Below are 20,456 nucleotides of genomic sequence, written 5' to 3'. Positions count from 1 at the left end.
ACGATCAAGACATTTAACAATTCCAGCACGCCCTGCCCTGAAATTCCTTTCTACTCTTGTAGTCATCCCCTCCCCCCATGCTCTGCCCCCTCCCCATCTTTAGCAACCACTGACTTGTTTTTTTGTCCCTATAGTTTACCTTTTCCAGAATGGCGTATAAATAGAATCATACAGTATGTAAACTTTGGAGTCTGGCTTCTTTCAGTTAATGCTTCTGAGATTCATCAATCTTAATGTATGTTTGGATAGTCATTCCTTTTCTTGCTGAGTGATATTTTATTGTATGGATGTATCATATTTTCTTTATCCATTTACAACTTGAAGGATATATTTGGGTTTCCAGTCTTTAGCACTTAAGAAAGCAACTATAAGTATTTGCATACAGATTTGTATGTCAGCACAAGTTTTCTTTGCCTTAGTAAATACTTAGGAGGGGGATTTTGTTGGGTTGTACAGTAAGAAAATGTTTCACTTTATGAAAAACTAACAGATGTTTCTAAAATAGGTATACCATTTTGATTTCCCAGCATCAGTGCATATCAGATCTTTGTTTTGTTTTTAGCATTTCAGTAGGTTTGTAGTTGTATCTTATTTTGGTTTTAATTTATATTTCCCTCATGGTTAAGTTGAGCATCTTTATATATGAATGTTTGCTAGCCATATAAATATTTTCTTTGGTGATATGTTTTCTTTTTCTCAATTTATGAGAGTTTTTAATATGTTCTGGACACGTGTCCTTTGTCAGTTATGTGTCTGCAAATATTTTATCCCTGTGTGTGGTTTGTGTTTTTATTCCATAAATGGTATTTTTTTAACAGAGTGAAAGTGGGTTTTTTTTTTTTTTTGGATGAAGTTCAATCTTTGTCTTCTGTGGGTTGTGTTTTTGGTTTCACATATAAGAACTCCACCTACTCTAAAGTCACAAAGATTTTTCTCCTCTTTTTTTTTTCATCTAAAACTCTTGTGCTTTCAGGTTTTACATTTAGGTCTGTGATCCATGTGAATTAATCTTTATAAAAGTATGAGATCAAGGTCCATTTTTTTGGCATAGGAACATTTAATTAATCATCCTTTCAACATCAAATTGCTGTTGCACCTTTGTGAAAAATCCATTGATTGTACATGTGTGGGTCTATTTGTGGTCTCTCTTTGAATCCATTGATCTATGTGTCTATCATTTTGCCAATATATATGCAGCTTTATACACTAAATCTGGAAATCAGATAGTATGAGTCTTCCAACTCCATTCTTCTTTTTCAAAACAACTTTGGCTATTCTGATTTGTTTTCTTTTCCATAACTTTTAGAGTCAACTTTGTGATTTGAAAAATAAACTCTAGCTGGGAGTTTTATTGGGGATTGCATTGACTATATACAGATGACTCTGGGGACAATTGACATCTTAGCAATATTCTAAATGATTGACAGTTTATCTGCCTATTTTTAAAGGACTCCTTTGATTCTTTCATCAGTAATTTGTAGTTTTCAGCATATAGATCCTGCACAAATTTTGTTATATTTCTACCTAAAACCTCTTTTTTTGGTGCTAAATTAATTGGTACTATTTTTCAAATTTTAATTTCCAGTTGTTCATTACTGGTATATAGAAATATAATTGATTGGTTTATGTTAACTTTGCATCTTACAGTCTTGCCAAACTTGCATACTGTTCTGTAGGTTCCTTGAGATTTTCTGTGTAGGCATGTCATGTTATGTCTTTGACTTCTAACTTTTACCTCACTCTGTGAGACCTGGTGTGGTTCTAAATTGGTTTCATTGATGTTTAGTGGATAGGCGCCTACTGGACTACTTCTTGGTGGCTGTAGCCATGCAAATCAGAGACCATGTTATACATCCAAAGGATATGGTGGATATTCCATGGATTCATTAGAGTCTCATGCTCTTTCCTAACTAAAATCTTGAAGACACTGGACACAGTATTCACTTGTCCAGATCTCTGCATTCCTTGTCCTTAGAGGAGGCAAGATCCAGCAGGAGATGGAAACTGTTTCACAAGGAGAAACACAAGAATTTCCTGCTGGCAGATCTGGCAACAAATTGCCAGTGACTTAACCAGATGTCAAGATTCCATGATAAAAAGTTCTCAGTTCCACCAAGACAAGGTGATTCACTTGACCAGGTTGGGGCAGGACTATCTATAACTCACACTGGCCAGAGACCCTTACCAAGGAAATGAGTGTAGAGAATTATTTGATGATTTCTCCAAGTTTGATCTTCATCAACAGTGGAACTCAGGAGGGAATTCTCATCCATATTGTGAGTACAGGAAAAACTTCTTTTACAGCTCAGCGCTCCACATTCATCAGAGCACTCACATAGGAGAAAAACGCTGTAAGTGTGGTGAGTGTGGGAAGGAATCCAGGAATTCAGAAATCACGTCTGCAAACTCACCAGAAGATCCACACCAGAGAGAAGCCATTCAAATGTGAGCAATGTGGGAAAGGCTTCAATTGTAGACCAACACTTAGTGACCATCATAAATTACACTTGGGAGAGAAATCTAAGTGTCAGGAGATGTGGAAGGGTCTTCATTCATGGTTGCCATCTTCAGGACCATCAGAGAATCCACACTGGGACCATTCAAATGTGATCTTTGTGGTAAGAACTTTCATCATAGATTGGCACTTACTAGTCATTGTGTGGTCCACGCCAGGGAGAAAAACTGTACAAATGTGAGGAGCGTGGAAAGAGCTTCTTTTCTAGAGCAAATCTCTATAACCATCAGGGGATCCACACAGGTGAGGTAATCCCCTGATTGTCACAGTATTTAAGATACAAGATAGCAAAGAGGAAGAGTGAACATCACCCAGAACTTTGCATCCTGTTCTAGAAAAAAGACATAATGTGTTTTTTATTGTATGCAAGATACTTGTATCAAAGTAGATTGAAGTATGATTTTGTTATGGTATTTATTTGGAGATTAAGTATGGCTTAAGGAGATGTGTATAGGTGCCAATTTAACAGAGTGGACTATGATGATCAGCATCATGTGTCAACTTGGCTAGACCACAGCAACTAGTTATTCAGTCAGACACTAAAGTATTTTGTAGATGTGATTAACATCTACAGTTGACTTTGAGTAAGGGAGATTATCATAAATAATCTGGATGAGCCCAACTCCATCAGTTGAATGGCCTACTCAGGTTCCCTTGAGATGGTATATAAATTTTAGGGTGGATTTCTCTATTTCTGCAAAAAAGGTCATTGGAATTTTGATGGAGATTGCGTTGAACCTGTAGATCACTTTGTGTATTTGTGACATTTTAACAATAGTAAGTCTTTCAATCCATGAACATGGGATATGTTTTCATCTATTTATGTCTTCTTTAATTTTTTCATCACTGTTTTCTGATTTTCATCATACAAGTTTCCTTCCTTGATTAACTTTATTGGTAAGTATTTTACTCTCTTTGCTACTATTATAAGTGGAATTGCTTTTATAATTTCCTTTTTAGTTTGTCCACTATTTGTATATAGTAATGCAACTGATTTTTATATGTTGACTTTGTATCCTGCTACATTGCTGAGTTCATGTATTCTAACAGTTTTTTAGTGGACTCTTTAGGGTTTTCTACATATAAGATCATGTCATCTACAAACAGAGATAATTTTACTTCTTCATTTCCAACTTAGATACTTTTTAGTCCTTTTTCTTGCCTAATTGCTATGATTAGAACTTCCACTGCTGTGTTAAATAGAAATGGTAAAAGTGGACATCCCTGTTCCTGATCTTAGAGAAAAAGCTCTCAGTTTTTCATCATTGAGTGTGATATTCACTGTGGGTTTTTAATATATGGCTTTTTTATGTTAAAGTAATTTCCTTCTAGTCTTAGTTTGTTGGTCATCTTTATCATAAAAAGGTGATAGATTTTGTCAAAAGCTTTTTCTGTGTTAATTGAGATAATCATGTGTTTTTCCCTTCATTCTGTTGATGTGGCATATTGTATTGATCCATAATCATATGTTGAACAATCCTTGCATTCCAGGAATAAATCCCTCTTGCTCATGGTATATAATCCTTTTCATATGCTACTGAATTTGGTTTGCTAGTATTTTGTTGAGGATTTTTGCATCAATGTTCACAAGGGATATTGGCCCTTCCTTTTCTTGTAATGTCTTTGTCTGGCTATGGTAACAGGATAATGCTTGCTTCATAGAATAAGTTAGAAAGTATTTCTTTCTCTTCAATTTTTTGAAAAAGTTTGAGAAAGACTGATGTTAGTTTTTCTTTAAATGTTTGGTAGAATTCACCAGTGATACCATTAGATCCAAGGCTTTTCTTTGTTAAGAGATTTTTTTTATTACTGGTTCAATCTCCTTACTAGTTATAGGTCTGTTCAAATTTTCTCTTTCTCTTTGATTTTAGCTTGATAGATTTTGTGTTTCTAAGAATTTGTCCATTTCACCTAGTATATCTAATTTGTTGGTGTACAGTTGTTCATAGTACTCTTACAATTCTTTTTATTTTTGTAAAATCAGCAGTTATGTCCCTACTTTCATTTCTGGTTTTAATAATTTGAGTCTTCTCTCTTTTTTTCTTGCATGTATGTGTAGTGAGAACATATAATACCTACTCTTTTAATGAATTTCAAGTATTTAATGCAGAATTATTAACTATACTCACAATGCTGTACATTAGATCCCCAGAACTTACTCATCTTATGCTGATGTGTCCTTTGACCAACATCTCATTTCCTCACCCCCCAGCCTATTGCAATGACTATCCTATTCTTCTTTCTGTCCCACCCACTGGTGGCATTTTGCAGGGGAATTGAGATATCACTGTAGAACCACAGTAAAAGTGTACTGCTCCAGGCCATTCCATGTAACAATCTCAGGACAGTTGCCACTGTCCTGATGATGGGGATGATATCGGGTGCTGCAGGGCCAAAAGGCAGAGCCTTGGCATTCAGCCTGCAATAGTTCACTGTCGGTTTCCATGCCCCAGGGTCCTTTTTGACTGGCCAAACCAGGCTGTTAAATTGTGACAAAGTGGCATGAAGCACTCTGGCTTGCACCAAGTCCTGAATTAAAGTAATGTTCTTTTTTCACACCTGGTATTTAGTACCGATTTTGTTGGAAAACCCATTTGTGCTTGGGTAACTTAGATGGCAGGCAGGAGTCACACCCCCAGCTATGGCTCAAGTTCTTTGCTGTGAGTGGGCATACCCACTGAGGAGGTGGTGACATTCTGTACCACAAGCAGCAAAAATGACAGTGTCTATATTGCACTCAGCTATGAAAACCACAGTGATCAGCACCTGAAATGTCCCAAAGGATCCCACCCACAAGCACATCAGGCATATAAGTAGATAAGCACCATGGGTCACTGTATTCACCCAAAACCCCCCCAGTGTCACCAGTTTAATCTTCAGACCTACAGGGGCCTGGAAAAACTGTCACATGGGCCTCAGTATCTAAGAGCTTCAGAAAAGTCTGAATTCCTCTCTTCTCCCCTTTCATTGTGACAGGAGAATAGGGCCACTGATCTCCAGTGGGGAAATGGAGACCTTGACCCCATGCCTAACTGCCATTTGGCCAGAGACATTTGGATCTGCAGTGTTCCCTTATCAAACAGACAGACCATACAGGTAGCATGAGATTTTCTTGGCTTCTGCCTGTGTCTGTCCTTCAACTTTTAAATTTCTCCCTCAGAGAAGACCTTATTTCAACAGTCTCATTTTCAGCAAAGCCATCAGTTGTATGGTGTTGCATGAAAACGGGTCTTACTTGAGGTTGTCAAGCAACACAGACCAGGAAAAGCTTCTATTTCCCCCACACATTGTTGGCAACCTCTGGGATACTATGGGAGTTGGCAAATGGTGTTCAAGTTTAAGGTTGGCCAAAAGTCTGGATATAGTTTCCCTGCTCTTCTTAGGACTCACCTCTCATACTTCTGCCCACATGCATTGTACCAACTCATCCCTCTTAACAGGGAGATTATCTCCATTCCATTTGTCCCCATGTGGTCAAAGAGTGGCCAGAACCTCAGTTAGCTCATCACCCCCTTGGGATCTGGCACCACTGTGGGGCCATTGGGACTAACAAGGCATTGCATTTCCATCATGCCATACTGTGTTTCCTTGGTGACTGCTTGCTGCACCAAACTGTCAAGCAGATACCAGTGCATGGTAACCTATTCCCTTGGGGTTGATAATCAGTGTATAATAATCTGCTCCAACAGTATGTCATTGGCCAGTTTTATTTATGGACACACATATGGCCAGCTTCAAGGACGGTGGGAAAGTAAGCATTTAGCTTTTCTATTCTCTACAGTGGAGGTAAGTAAAACAAAAGGGATTATGACTGGCATTTGGTTCACTAGCCAACAGTGTCTGTCCCAGAAGAACATAAAACAATGTTCATTGCAGCTTCATACAGAATAGCAAATGTAGTACTCATGAAGGGATGTTCCAAAATGCTTATTTAATTCATCCAGAAACACCAGTAGTTTGATAAATTGAGTTTATTATTTGTTTCAGTGAGAGACTACAACCACCACAGGAAGCCATGAGGTGTCACAAGGGTAAGAGGGTGTCAGCAAGAATCTATTATAGGATTTCGGCTTTGGTTGGGTGTTTTGGGAGACGGCCTAGGGAAGCAGGATTCTAGATTGGGTGCTGTCAGAAAGCAGGAGTGATTTTAAGATTTAGTATCTCAATAAATTTTGTATTTTGGGAGTGCATACTAGAACAAGGATAAAGCTCTAAGTGGTAAAGAAGTAGCAGTGACTCATTTAGCCAAGAAGGAGATGTTTGGCATTGTGTGGGTGGCACAGTGACCTTGTTTTTGTCTGTCTAAACAAAATTATGAAAGGGCCTTGTGCGTCCTTTTACCATGGTTTCAAAGAAACCTCATTTGAGGATGATATTCTGTTATTTATGGCCCAAAGAAGAATAACATTGGTCTAGTTGTGAGTGCCATGCCAGCTTCCAGATGTCAGGGGCTGTTTTGTTTTCAGTTCTCACTTCATTCCATGAAAGATTATATAGCCATCATTTGGATGGAGTTAGATTTTCAGTGGCTCATACTGGAAAATGTCTAGCTCATACTGAGTTGAGGAAAACAGATACAGAACATGAGACTTCATTTAAAAATATGTATGTTGATAGGTACGTGTATATTTACTGGGAGAAAAAAGTCTGCTTATCTTCAAGGGAAAGGAGTCAGAGTGTGTCCCCTCTCCTCTTTATTTTGCTTTATACTGTTTTTAATTAGTGTAATTTAATTTCAGTAACATGTTTTCAAATTGCTAACTATAATAAAGATATTTTAACCAGAAAATATAAAGGAAAAAACAATATAAAACGTGCTCCCTAACCTACAGAATCCTCCTCAGTGTTCTGGCAGTAAATCATAGGCTTTGGGAGTGAGAATGACTCCAACGCCAAGCTCTTCAGGCATTATGCTTGCTTTGAAATAGAGGACAATTTCTTAACTTCTCTGAAATGTGGTGTTTTCCCCTCCAAAGTAGGGATAATAATAACTTAAGTGAAACGTTTAAATGAGGGAAGAGCGCTTTTCCTTCAGGACAAGCTTCCATTTTGGCCCTCTCAAGTTGCTTTTCCTGCGAAACCGGTGATAGGTACCACAGGGTCTGGAGTAATGGCTGGTACCAGCTTTGCTCCTCATTGCCCCTCCCAAATCATTCTACCTCATCTATTCGTTAACCTCTCAGTTTTAGCCTCACATCGTGAGATTATACTAAAATTATCCTCCTTTCAATCACCTAGTTTTCCCCTAAACAGCCATTCCCCATTAATTTCTCGAAGATTGTATCTCCTCACTTGTTCACTTTCCAAAAATACTCCTGCCCATAATTGGAGGCATTTCGACTTCAGAAAGTCGTGTCTATAGAATATTTTCGCTGGACGACTAGGGGAAAGGTAACACCGCCTACTAGCTCAGGCATCAACGTGACCGTCCCGGAAGTCGGGAGTGTGGGACTTCCCTACTCTTCTTCCCGGAAAGTGAAACTCTGGACTTTTTTTTTTCTTTTTCCCCAGCTCTGGCATTCAGGGAGGTGTAGTCCAGGCGCTCTGTGTAGTCGCTTGCACTTCCGCTCAGGAAGGCTGCCCTGGTGGATTCTGGGAAGTGTAGTCCAGAAGCAACATAGACTCTTCGGCACTTCCGTTCCCGAAGTGAGAGGTTGATGGTGTATTTTCCGTGAAGGCGGTGCGTCAGTTCCGTGTCTCACTGACTCCTCCGAACTTCCTGGATCTATGCTTGGGACCCGCGACGACCCGGCAGTCGGTTTAGGGGGAAAGAATCCACGGCAGAGAGCGCAGGTATGGGGGCTCCTAGGGCGGCGGTGTCCGTTCCCCTCGGCGGAGCCTCTGTGCGTTTGAGGCATTCTCACGACCCAGAGAGAGGGCGGGCTCTGGTCGCGTATCCGCTGAGTTGAGAGTTTCCGCGGCTCTCTGCTCTCCCAGTCCGCCTCCCTGCATCTTCCACGCGTGCTCCTATTTTCCTCGCATTGGGAGTTAATTTCCTTGTGCCTCCTGTTGCTTTTCTTTATAATATTAGGCTATTACCTTCCTAATAGAATTCTTTTGGGAATTGAGAGGTGGTACACCTAGAGGTCTAAACCAGTTCCTGGCTCGTAGTGAATGGTGATCTTTCCTTAGTGTTGTTTTCCCCACGAGCGGTCAGGTCCCCGGGTTAGGGTCAGAGATACAGCTTCAGTGAGTGACCTTATTCTTTTCTCTATCCCTGCGTGACACTGGATAATCCCAGACTGCATCTGACTTTTTTGAGGGGGAAGGTAAGGGTTGCTTTCAGATTGCTCGTGGGGAATGGGGAGACTTTTAACTTTATCTGGGACCGCGACTCGTTGGTGGCATTTCATAGCATTCGTTCTTTCCCCAGCGTGACTTCTCCAAAAGGACTACACGGAGGTAGAGGCAGTGACTCCAGGGCTACTGACAGCAAAGCTCCACCTAAGTGGGACTTGACACTTTTTTTTACAATAATATTCACGTCAATCAGAGGATGTGTAGGAAGTGTAATTGGACACGGGTATTGATAATAGTTGATTCTTAACTAGTAACTTCAACGATGACAGCTTTATACAAATAAATACATTAAGCCACACCATGATTGTGAAGAAATAGTGCTTTTTTCCTTTTCTGTAAAATGATACTGAGACCCAGGGAGCTGGAAGTTAGTTGCCAATAGTCACCCCTCTAGTAAGCGACTGAGCTGGGGTTGGAATTCAGGCAGTCTGATTCCAGAGTTCATAATCTCTTGGATGTAGTCTCCTTAAATCGTAGGAACCAAGTGGAATCAGGCCCTGTAGCTAGGACTTGATTGTGAGGGACCTTAAAAGCAAAGCAAATGGGCTTGGACTTTTCTATGAGTTTTTAAAAACGTTGTCAACTATTTTGCTTCACTTGTTACAAATAATATTCCATAGTCTTAAAGAACCATGCCGTTGTGGATCATTCACCAATTGCAGAAATATCTTAGGAAAAAAATTATTTTAAATACTTATCAATCCAGGATGTAAAGATAGCAACTGTTAAGCTTCTAATGCATTTCTGTTTATTGGTTCTTTTGATATATTTGTTTATAAACATTTTACAATTTGTTTTATCATCCTTTTCTGAATGGTTTTTACCTCATGTGTTTTAACTATGGAAATTTCCAAACACTGACAAGAAAGAATAAACAAATGGACTTCCATATAATTTCACAATCATCCTTACTATTCTCATTAATATTGTTATTCCTGTGACTGTTTTTGATTTTTAAAAACTTTTTTTATATAATTTTAAACCTATAGAAGAGTTGCAGAAATAGAGTAAGGAACTCTCATATACTTGTTACCCAAATTCACCAACTGTTTACATTCTGCCTGTCTGCTCTGTGCTCCATCAGCCAGATGACACCAAGAATGTACCTGTATTCAGTGGCAACTGGTCTTAGCTTTCTGCATGAAGGATGCCGGCATGTCCTGGGTGATCAGGAGGTGTCTTGTTAAGAGGGATTTAGAGAAGACTGATTAGAGGATTTCAGCATCACATGCTTGGTAATATTAGACACTATACTAGAGGATAGTATGTATCTACTAGGTATCTATTGAGTTATTGGTAATTGTAGCTAGCAGGTAACAGTAGATAATGCTGGATGGTACATTAGATGATGTACTGATATATAATCCAGGGTCCTATATTTATTTTGTTCTGTTTTTCATTGGAAGTCTTCATAATTGAGTTTCCTTCAGTTCAAAGTCCAGGTTTGTGCCTTTCCTTAAGTTGTAGATTTGTTTATAAACATTTCGCAGAACTTTTGTCATACTTTCTTCATGTTCTTCTTTAACACAGAATGATTCCACAGCCTTTGTCTTTTTCATTCTTGAAACCCCTATTTTATCCCCTCCTTTTCCCCTTTGGTAACCGTAAGTTTGTTTTCTATGTCTGTGAGTCTATTCCTGTTTTGTAAGTAAGTTCATTTGTATCATTTTTTAGATTCCACATATAAGTGATATCATATGGTATTTGTCTTTCTAGTTTTGCTAATTTAAATGATTTGTAGATTAACACTTATTTTTACCAACTTGAGATACGGGGTACATATTTTAGAATTCCCCCATTTCAGGTGTACAAATCAATGATTTTTTTGTAACTTTGCTGGGTAGGGCCACCATCGCCATGATACGGTTTAGAACATTTTCATTTCGCTAGTTGGATTCCTCAGTTAATCCTCTTTCTCTCCACGGGTACCCGGGCTACCACTCACCTACTTTCTGTCTCCATAGATTTGCCTATTCTGGATATTTCATATAAATGGAATTGTACAGTATGACGTCTTTTGTGTCTGTCTTCTCTTGCTCTCCACAGTGTTTGCAAGATTCATCTGTGTTGTAGTGTAATCAGTACTTCATTCCTTGCAGTTGGCACGTGAACACTCCATTGTATGGATCTTGCCGCAGTTTGTCTGTTCATTCACGCCTGGGCCAACATTTCGGTTGTTTCTGGCTTTAGGTTATGAGTCATGAGCTGTGATCACGCATATGCTTGTTCACAGTCCAGGTCAGGGCAGGTGAGCAGCATCCCAGGCCACTCTTTGATGTCTTTTTCCTGCCTTCCCAGGCACCCTGCTGTGCACAGTTTTGACTTCCCAGGATCTGTGTCCCTTGGGACTCTGCTTGTCCCCAGAAGTGGGAGGAACAATGACCACGTTCAAGGTGAGTAGGGCCAGCCTTTCTCACTTTCAAAATTCCATCCCATTACTCAGATTGTCGCACGCTTTTCTTGGGACGACTCAAGCAGAACAACAGGCATTGGAAGGCCTGTTCTGCCCCCAGCTCTTACTTTGCCCTTTGAGTTCTCTTTGCATTTGTTTTTATTTTTTGCTTTATTTTATTATTTATTTTATGGAGAAGAAAAACTTCTAGAAATACACGACTCTCCCACTTCGCTACTTCTCTTTGGACAGACTAGCTGTTTTTATTTTCTTGTACTCTTCCTCAGAGACATTCATAACTGTATTTGTATTCATGGTATACATCTAATTTCATCTACTTGTTTGTGTATTTTTTACTAGAGAATTTTTTAATCTTTTTTTTAATTGAACTATAGTTAATTTACAGTGTTGTATTAGTTTCAGATGTACAGCAAAGTGATTCAGTTATGTCTGTATATGCGTGTATATATATTTCCTTTTTCAGATTCTTTCCCATAATAGGTTATTACAGGATATTAAGTATAGTTCCCTGTGCTATGTATAGTTTTATATATAGTAGTTTTATATATTTATATATATAGTGTGTGTGTGTGTGTGTATATATATATCTTTTTATATATAGTAGTATGTATATGTTAATCCCAAACTCCTAATTTATCCCTTCCTCACCCCTGCTTTTGCCCTCTGGTAACCATAAATTTGTTTTCTATGTCTGTGAGTCTGTTTCTGTTTTGTAAATAAGTTCATTTGTATCATTTTTAAAGATTACACATATAAGTGGTATCATATGGTATTTTTCTTTCTTTGTCTGATTTACCTAACTTAGTGTGATAATCTCTAGGTTCATTCATGTAGCTGCAAATGGCAATATTTCATTCTTTTTTATGGCTGAGTAATAGTCCATTGTTTACATACACTACACCTTCTTTATCCATTCATCTGTTGATGGACATTCAGGTTGCTTCCATGTCTTGGCTGTTGTGAAAAGTGCTGCTGTGAGCACTGGGGTGCATGCAGCTTTTTGAATTAGAGTTTTCTACAAATAGATGCCCAGGAGTGGGATTGCAGGATCATAGGTTAACTCTATTTTTAGTTTTTTAAGGAACGTCCATACTGTTCTCCTGAGTGGCTGCAGCAGTTTGCATTCCCACCAGCAGTAGTATATATACATCTAATTCTAAATTGTGACTTCTTTCCTTTAATATTATATAACGTTCATTTTTTAATGGATACTCTGCAGTCCCATTGAATTGATGTACCTTTTCATTTTTAACTACTTCCTACCTGTAGACATTTAGGTGGCTTAGGAATTTGATGGTTTTAAGCAATACTGAGTGATTGCTTTCCTGCATAAAGCCCTTCCCCCCAAAATCAGCTCTGAAAGCAATCTGCCAATTTTTTGTCCTCATAGGCTGTGAGCTCAGTATAGACAGAGTACATTTGGTATGTGTCGTGTTGGCTGTTTTCTAGGTAGAATATCCGAATACGAGCTCCAACTGCTGCTTCACACAAACACGTTTTATTCATTAGGCACTTATACTGTGCCATTTACTCTTCCAAATGCTGTAGATATTCCCTCATTTAATCCTTGAAAGAAGTCTGTCATGTAAGGACCACTCTACAGAGAGGAAACTCAGGCATGCAGGCACACTTGTCCAAGGTCACACAGCTAGTAAGGGTTAGGGCCGCCCAGACCTTTGGGAATCGTGCGGAGGTGTGCTGGTCCCAGAGCGGGACACTGAATGCTCCAATTAGGTGTACTGTGTGCAAGATGGGAACCCTCGTCTCCAGGAAGACCCCAGAACCAGGGAGGGATCTGCAACCTGTGGAACTCAGAGAATAGAAATGTTGTCACGAAAGCCCTTTATGGGGCAAGAAGTCCTTTAAGAAGGAAAATCTGGCTTCCAACCTCATGAGTAGTTTATATGGACCAATTCAAGGCAGCCAGTCACCTTCCAAGTTTGAAATGCCCTCAACCCCTTAAATTTTGCCCCAAACTGTGGATCAAGTAGATTGATTTGAGAGCCTTGCCTCCTGCCTCTTTGTCAGTGGACTTTACAATAAAGCTTTTTCACAAAAAAAAAAGAGAGAGAGAGATGTGGTGTGTGCCTTGAGGATACATAGGACGAACTACATAGCTCTCCCACACAGGTTCCTAAAAGCATGTTAGTTTTTCTGATAGAAAAATATCAGAATTTGACACTAAAGAAAAGGGCTAGCTTTTCTGTCACAGGAGGGTTTGTGTGTCTAAGAGGAAGAAGGCAGGTGCTATCAAATATGTCTGGATTAAATCGCTCAACTCTTCTGGGGACAAATAGCAATATTCACAAAAAAGTAAAATGCATGTAGCCCAGGATACACGTTTAGGGTTTCAGGGGTTACTTGTAAGTAGACTCAATGAGGTTACAAAATATATACAAAGACTGTTATCACTGCTGCATTTGGGACGTGGCTGAGGAAAATCAGCATGTGGCATTGGCAGGAGAGAAAGAGAAGGGTCAGGGAGTCTACAGATTGACTTATATGCCTCAGAATCTGGACTCACTTCTCACCCATCCTCACCACCACCTCAGTGCTGTCTGTTTTCAAGTGGCCATTGATTGTAACATTGAGGTTGCGTGTGTTTGGTGTTGTAGGAGGCAGTGACTTTCAAGGACGTGGCCGTGGTCTTCACAGAGGAGGAGCTGAGGCTGCTGGACTCCACCCAGAGGGAGCTGTACCAGGACGTGATGCTGGAGAACTTCCAGAACCTGGTCTCCGTGGGTGAGCACAGGCTAAACCTCTCTAACTAAATGTCAGCTCCCTGGTCTGGCTTTGTGTCCTCAGGTGTTGAAGGGGTCTTGAAATGGTCCCCTTGCATTGGTGGACCTGACTTTTATGCCAACGATTTTTCTTTATTGTACATCTTTTTTATTTTATTTTTTATTGATGTATAGTCAGTTTACAGTGTTTCATCAATTTCTGGTGTACAACATAATGTTTTAGTCATACATATATATATTCATTTTCATATTCTTTTTGATACATATACATGTGTTCATTTTCATATTCTTTTTCATTATAGATTACTACAAGATATTGAATATAGTTCTCTGTCCTATACAGTATAAATTTGTTGTCTATTTTATATATGGTAGTTAGTATCTGCAAATCTCGAACTCCCAATTTATCCCTTCCCACCCCCTTCCCCCACTGGTAACCATAAGTTTGTTTTCTGTGTCTGTGAGTCTGTTTCTGTTTTGTAAATAAGTTCATTTGTGTCTTTTTTTTTTAGATTCCACATATAAATGATATCATGTGGTATTTTTCTTTTTCTTTCTGTCTTATTTCACTTAGAATGACCATCTCCAGGTCCATCTAGTGTTGCAGCAAATGGCATTAATTTATTCTTTTTTATGTCTGAGTAATACTCCATTGTGTATATATACCACAACTTCAGCTTCTTCATCCAGTCGTCTGTCAGTGGCATTAGTTGCTTCCGTGTCTTGGCTATTGTATATAGTGCTGCTGTGAACACTGGGGTGCATGTATCTTTTTGAATTTGAGTTCTCTCTGGATATACGCCCTGGAGCGGGATTGCAGATCATATTATGCCAGCAATTTTTAAGGAAATAAAATAAGATAGAAAAATATCAGAATTTGTAAGGAAGAATGGAATCCATTGCAGCAAAAACTCTAGCCAATTAAGTGAATGATATAAGAACCGAGGGGAGGAGAGTTAATGAAAATAGACATTAGTGAGAAACAGGTTTTTGTAATACTTATGCATATGTGTCTACGTCTTGAAATGTCAGTGTTTCTTCAAGTACATCGTGTTTTGAAAAACATCGGTTTTGATTAATTGATCAACATTAAATTCAGGAATCTAAATTTCCAGTTAATTATACCTTTGGTGTATTCATTTTAAATAAGTAACTTTTCATGTTCACAGGGTGTCACCCCTTCAAACATGATATATTCCACTTAGAAAAGGCAGATGGACTTTGGTGGGTAAAGACAGCAGCCCAAAGAGAAAGGAAGTCAGGTAAGAACCGGGTGGATGGGAGTCCCTGTGGATGCTCTCCCACGTATCTGACTTCTCTCCAGCCATTTTGCTCTCATCTGCTCCATCTGCACACCTCTCTGCTGAATTCTTTCAGTCACCTTCGTACTGGTTGCCCCTCTGCCACTCCTCCCCTCTTATAGTCTGTTCTCCGTGTAGCAGCCAAAGTGATCCTTAGGAAATGTAAGTCAGGTTATAATTCCTCTATTAAACCCTTTATGGCTTCTTATTTTTCTTAAAGTTAAAACCTCTTAAAGTGGCTCCTGGACTCCTCCAGACTCTGCTCTTGGTTGTCCCTCCCCCCACCCCACCAAGCCTTCTTGATGCATCTCCCCTTCTGTCCCTCTTCCTCCATCTCTTGCAGCCACACTGGCCTCCCCGCTGTCCTCAAACCTGCTAGGGATGCCGTGTCACCCGTGGCTGCCCTGACAAACTACCACAGACCTCATGGCTTAGCACAGCACACGTTGATTGCCTCACAGTTCTAGAGGTCAGAGGTGTGGTATGGTTCTTACTGGGCTGAAGTCAACTGAGGGGTTTTATGGGATGCTACATGGATACTGGCCAACTAGACCTCTTGGTTTCCATTGTCAGGCAAACCAGAACACGTGGTACACAATGGAAGAGACAAACTGAACATTCTCTGGACTCATTCTAGTCTCACACTCTCTCCTGAATGTGAAATCTTGAAAACCCTGAACAGAGTCTTCAGATGTTCACGTCTCTGAATTTTGTATCTTTACAGAAGGAAAGATCCCAAGTGAGATGGAGGCTGTTCCAGAAGCAGGACCACATGGAGAGCGTCCCTGCTGGCAGACGTGGCATCAGATTGCCAGTGACTTAAGCAGGTGTCAAGACTCCATGATAAAAAGTTCTGAGTTCCACAGGCAAGGCGACTCACCTGGCCAGGGTGGGGCAGGACTGGCTTTAACTCACATAGGCCAGAAACTTTACCCATGTAATGAGTGTGAAAAAGCTTTCAGCGATGTCTCCCACTTTGATCTTCACCAACAAATGCACTCAGGAGAGAAGTCTCATACGTGTAGTGTGTGTGGAAAAAGCTTCTGTTACAGCTCAGCACTTCGTATTCATCAGAGAGTCCACTTGGGAGAGAAACGCTATAAATGTGATGAGTGTGGGAAGGAATTCAGTCAGAGCACACAGCTGCAAACTCATCAGAAAGTCCACACCATCGAGAAGCCATTCAAATGTGAGCAGTGTGGGAAAGGCTTCAGCCGTCGGTCCACACTTACTGTTCACTGTAAATTACACACGGGAGAGAAGCCTTACAGTTGTGACGAATGTGGAAGGGCCTTCATTCATGCTTCGCACCTGCAGGAACATCAGAGAATCCACACTGGGGAGAAACCGTTCAAATGTGATATATGCAGTAAGAACTTCCGCCGTAGATCAGCACTTAACAGTCACTGTATGGTCCACACCGGGGGAGAAACCATACAAATGTGAGGAGTGCGGGAAGTGTTTCACTTGTAGCTCCAATCTTCATATCCACCAGAGAGTCCACACGGGAGAGAAACCTTATAAGTGTGAAGAATGCGGTAAGTGCTTCATTCAGCCTTCACAATTTCAGGCCCATCGGAGAATCCACACTGGAGAGAAGCCATATGTATGTCAAGTGTGTGGTAAAGGCTTCATTTACAGTTCAAGTTTTCAAGCCCATCAGGGAGTCCACACAGGAGAGAAACCATACAAATGCGGTGAGTGTGGGAAGAGCTTCAGGATGAAAATCCATTATCAGGTTCATCTGGTCGTCCACACAGGGGAGAAACCCTACAAATGTGAGGTGTGTGGGAAGGGCTTCCGTCAGAGTTCGTATCTCAAAATCCATCAGAAGGCCCACAGCATAGAGAAACCTTTCAAGTGTGAGGAGTGCGGGCAGGGCTTCAATCAGAGTTCCCGACTCCAGATTCACCAGCTGACGCACACCGGTGAGAAACCATACAAATGTGAAGAGTGCGGGAAGGGATTCAGTCGTAGAGCAGATCTTAAAATTCACTGCAGAATCCACACAGGAGAGAAACCGTATAATTGTGAGGAGTGTGGGAAGGTTTTCAGTCAGGCCTCTCATCTCCTGACCCATCAGCGAGTCCATAGCGGAGAAAAACCATTCAAATGTGAGGAGTGTGGGAAAAGCTTCAGCCGCAGCTCACACCTTCAGGCCCATCAGAAAGTCCACACTGGAGAAAAGCCGTACAGATGTGAGGAGTGTGGGAAGGGCTTCAAGTGGAGCTTGAATCTTGACATGCACCAGAGGGTCCACACGGGAGAGAAACCCTACAAGTGTGGGGAGTGTGGGAAGCACTTCAGTCAGGCCTCGAGTCTTCAGCTTCACCAGAGCGTCCACACTGGGGAGAAGCCAGTACAGATGTGATGTGTGTGGGAAGGTCTTCAGTCGGTCTTCACAGCTTCAGTATCACAGGCGCGTTCACACAGGGGAGAAGCCTTACAAGTGTGAGGCGTGTGGTAAGAGCTTCAGCTGGCGCTCCAATCTTGTGAGTCATCACAAAATTCACACAGGCGATGCATTTTACGAAAGTGACGAGAGTGGTCAGAACCTCAAGGAACTATCAGAGGAAGGAAGTCCTACAGAATGATGCTTTCAGAACCCTCATGTGCTGCCTGAGTTCTTGTCATCATTAGGTCTCAGAGGAGAGAAAATATTGGAGGTTAGTCGGTGTGGAAGCAGTCGCTGAACAGAGCCCAGTTCTCTCTAGACGGCACAGCAGAGAACCCTTCTAAGTGGTGCAGTGGGGGCTGCTGTCAGAACTGTGACATGTCACTTCGGAGATAGGACTTAGAAGGGAAAAGAGTTTGGCCTGGCCTTTAGCAAAAGCATAGGGACGGGCTCGTCAGAATCTCTGTCCTTAGAGTGTGAGCTCGAGGAGGGCAGGGACCTGCCTTCTCGGTCTCCCCCGTCTTAACACTGCCTAGCGCTTGCAGGTGTGCTCAGTGCTTGGCTGTCAAGTAATCCAAAAGGCGAAAAGGTACAACATATGAAAATTATATCCAGAGGAGGAAACCCGCAAAATAAGATTAATTCAGGAAAGGAACATTTGTTGAGATGCAGAAAACCACTCGGTATGACAGTCCATGAAATTAACGTGGTGTTAGTCGGTTGCAGTTGGCGTCTTTCCTCCCACAGCGTCTGTTCTACAGGTCAGGGGATTATTTGGGGCCCTGTCTGGTTTTCCAAGGATTGTGTCTAGTGTAAACTGAACTATCTCATGATTTTTTTTTCTAACAATGCAGACTGAAAAATAGTGGTTAACTCTACAACAGCAGGTTAAATGCATATTATACAATTGATTTTTGTCTATCAGTGTTAAGGCAGGGCTTACTGTAACACTTTGAAAGCATCGCAGGTGGTTACCAATGACAAGCATGTTCTTAGTCGATCTGGAGATTTTTATGGATTTCTAATTGTCTGTGTTTTCAGCCAGAAATGTTTGCATTCTAATTATGGTAGCATTTCTTCTTTAAGAACTTCTCAGGGGTCTTTGCCATAGTCTTCCCCCACATCCATGGGGCAAATCACCAGAAAACTTGCAGGAATTTGATCAAATTATCAAATGTATTACTGAGGTGAGACTGGCATTTATATGCTTTTCCCTATTGGTAGCAGGAAAGCATGGTTTGGGGAAAGGAGAACATATCAGAATATAGATTGTACATCTCTTGCAACTGGAAATCATATCATTGGATGCTATGATTATGAAATTAAAATACCAAAAATTGAGCACCACATCCATGATGTCACTGAATTTTTTAATTGAAATAAATGTGCATCTGTAGAAATTCGAGTTTTGCTATATTCCTGTGTGAATCTGAAGCCATTAAAATTATGGCAGATACCTGTAATGGCAGAAAAAATACATAATCCAGACTTTGAGAGATCACAGATTGTAGTCTTCTTGATATAATCAACCATAAATCTTTGTGTGTGTGTGCGTGCGCACATGTATGTGTACGTGCATAAAGTAATTTGTAAAAGATACTCTTCCATAGTGGATTTCCTTGGCAAGGAACATTTTACAGGTTTTTTTCCATTTTTTAATTTCAGGTTATGTTTTCATTTTTCACTGAACATTGAATATTACCAAAGCAGTAAATTCTTACAACAGAATTTGTAAAAGTACTACATATTTTTTTTTAAGTACTGAATAATTATCCCTTGCAGTTAAGACCTCTTAATATGATTGTTCTATATTGTCATTTAGGTTGTAAGATCAAAATTAAGGTATGGACTCTGGAAGGCAATTTCTTTTTTTGTTTGTTTGTTTTGGTTTTTCTTTGGGGGAGGTTGGGGTTTGCTTTTCGGGAGGCAATTAGGTATTTATTTATTTATAATGGAGATACTGGGGATTGAACCCAGGATCTCAAGCATGCTAGGCATGCACTCTGCCACTGAGCCAAACCCTTCCCCGTGGGAGGCAATTTCAAAAGGAAAAAATTCTCAGATTCTTTTCCATACACATTTAAGTTGATGAGTTTCAACAATTGAATCTTTTTTAAAAACATTTTTTATTGAAGTACAGTTGATTTACAATGTATTAGTTTCTGGTGTACAGCATAGTGATTCAGTTATACATATACTTTTTCATATTCTTTTTTTATTGAAATATAGTAAGTTTACAATGTGGCAATTTCTGGTGTACAGCATAATGTTTCAGTCATACATATATATACATGTATTCCTTTTCATACTCTTTCATTTCAGGTTACTAAAAGCTGTTAAATATAGTTCCCTGTGCTCTACAGTAGGACCTTGTTGTTTATGTATTTGTACATAATAGTTTGTATCTGCCGATCAAAAACTCCCAATTTATCCCTCCCTCCCTTCTCTCCCTCCTGGTAACCATACGTTTGTTTTCTATGTCTGTGAGTCTCTTTCTGTTTCAACAATTGAATGTTTGTAAGTTATGCTACACTTTAATTATAAATCCATAACAGGGAGAGGGCAAATCCTGGAGCTAGAAACAAAATGGATGTACATATATTCTGGAGGTTTGTTTTTTTTTTTAAAGGTTTCCTGTGAAAGGATGTACATGAGGAGAGAACATAGCATAATAGTGGAGGACGCTCTGGATGTGGAGCCAGTAAAGACAAAGGACAAAGCCGGTTTGGTTGTCATTCCATACTCAGACACAGTGGTGATATTTTCAGTGTAATTGGTTAAAGGGCTTTAC

The 20,456-nt window shown here is 40.2% G+C and overlaps 2 protein-coding genes across 2 annotated transcripts; both read left to right on the top strand.

Annotated features, from left to right (window-relative positions):
* Positions 1 to 149: 149 nt before the first annotated feature.
* ZNF223 (zinc finger protein 223) lies at positions 150 to 8,173 on the top strand. Its single transcript, XM_032487398.1, is given in 7 exon segments — positions 150 to 154; positions 1,925 to 2,028; positions 2,031 to 2,110; positions 2,113 to 2,175; positions 2,177 to 2,386; positions 2,388 to 2,618; positions 8,027 to 8,173. Coding segments are annotated over 7 exon segments (840 nt in total).
* LOC116665681 (zinc finger protein 234-like) lies at positions 8,151 to 19,065 on the top strand. The gene is given in 7 exon segments (XM_032485876.1): positions 8,151 to 8,308; positions 11,114 to 11,208; positions 13,844 to 13,970; positions 15,139 to 15,231; positions 15,995 to 16,692; positions 16,694 to 17,629; positions 17,631 to 19,065. Coding segments are annotated over 6 exon segments (2,103 nt in total). The 5' UTR covers positions 8,151 to 8,308; positions 11,114 to 11,193; the 3' UTR covers positions 17,865 to 19,065.
* The last annotated feature ends 1,391 nt before the right edge of the window (positions 19,066 to 20,456 follow it).

This window comes from Camelus ferus, chromosome 9 (genome assembly GCF_009834535.1).
Source record: "Camelus ferus isolate YT-003-E chromosome 9, BCGSAC_Cfer_1.0, whole genome shotgun sequence".
In the NCBI taxonomy this organism is placed as follows: Eukaryota; Metazoa; Chordata; class Mammalia; order Artiodactyla; family Camelidae; genus Camelus; species Camelus ferus.
Note: the sequence above shows the minus strand (reverse complement) of the source record. Positions and strands in the feature narration are given on the sequence as shown.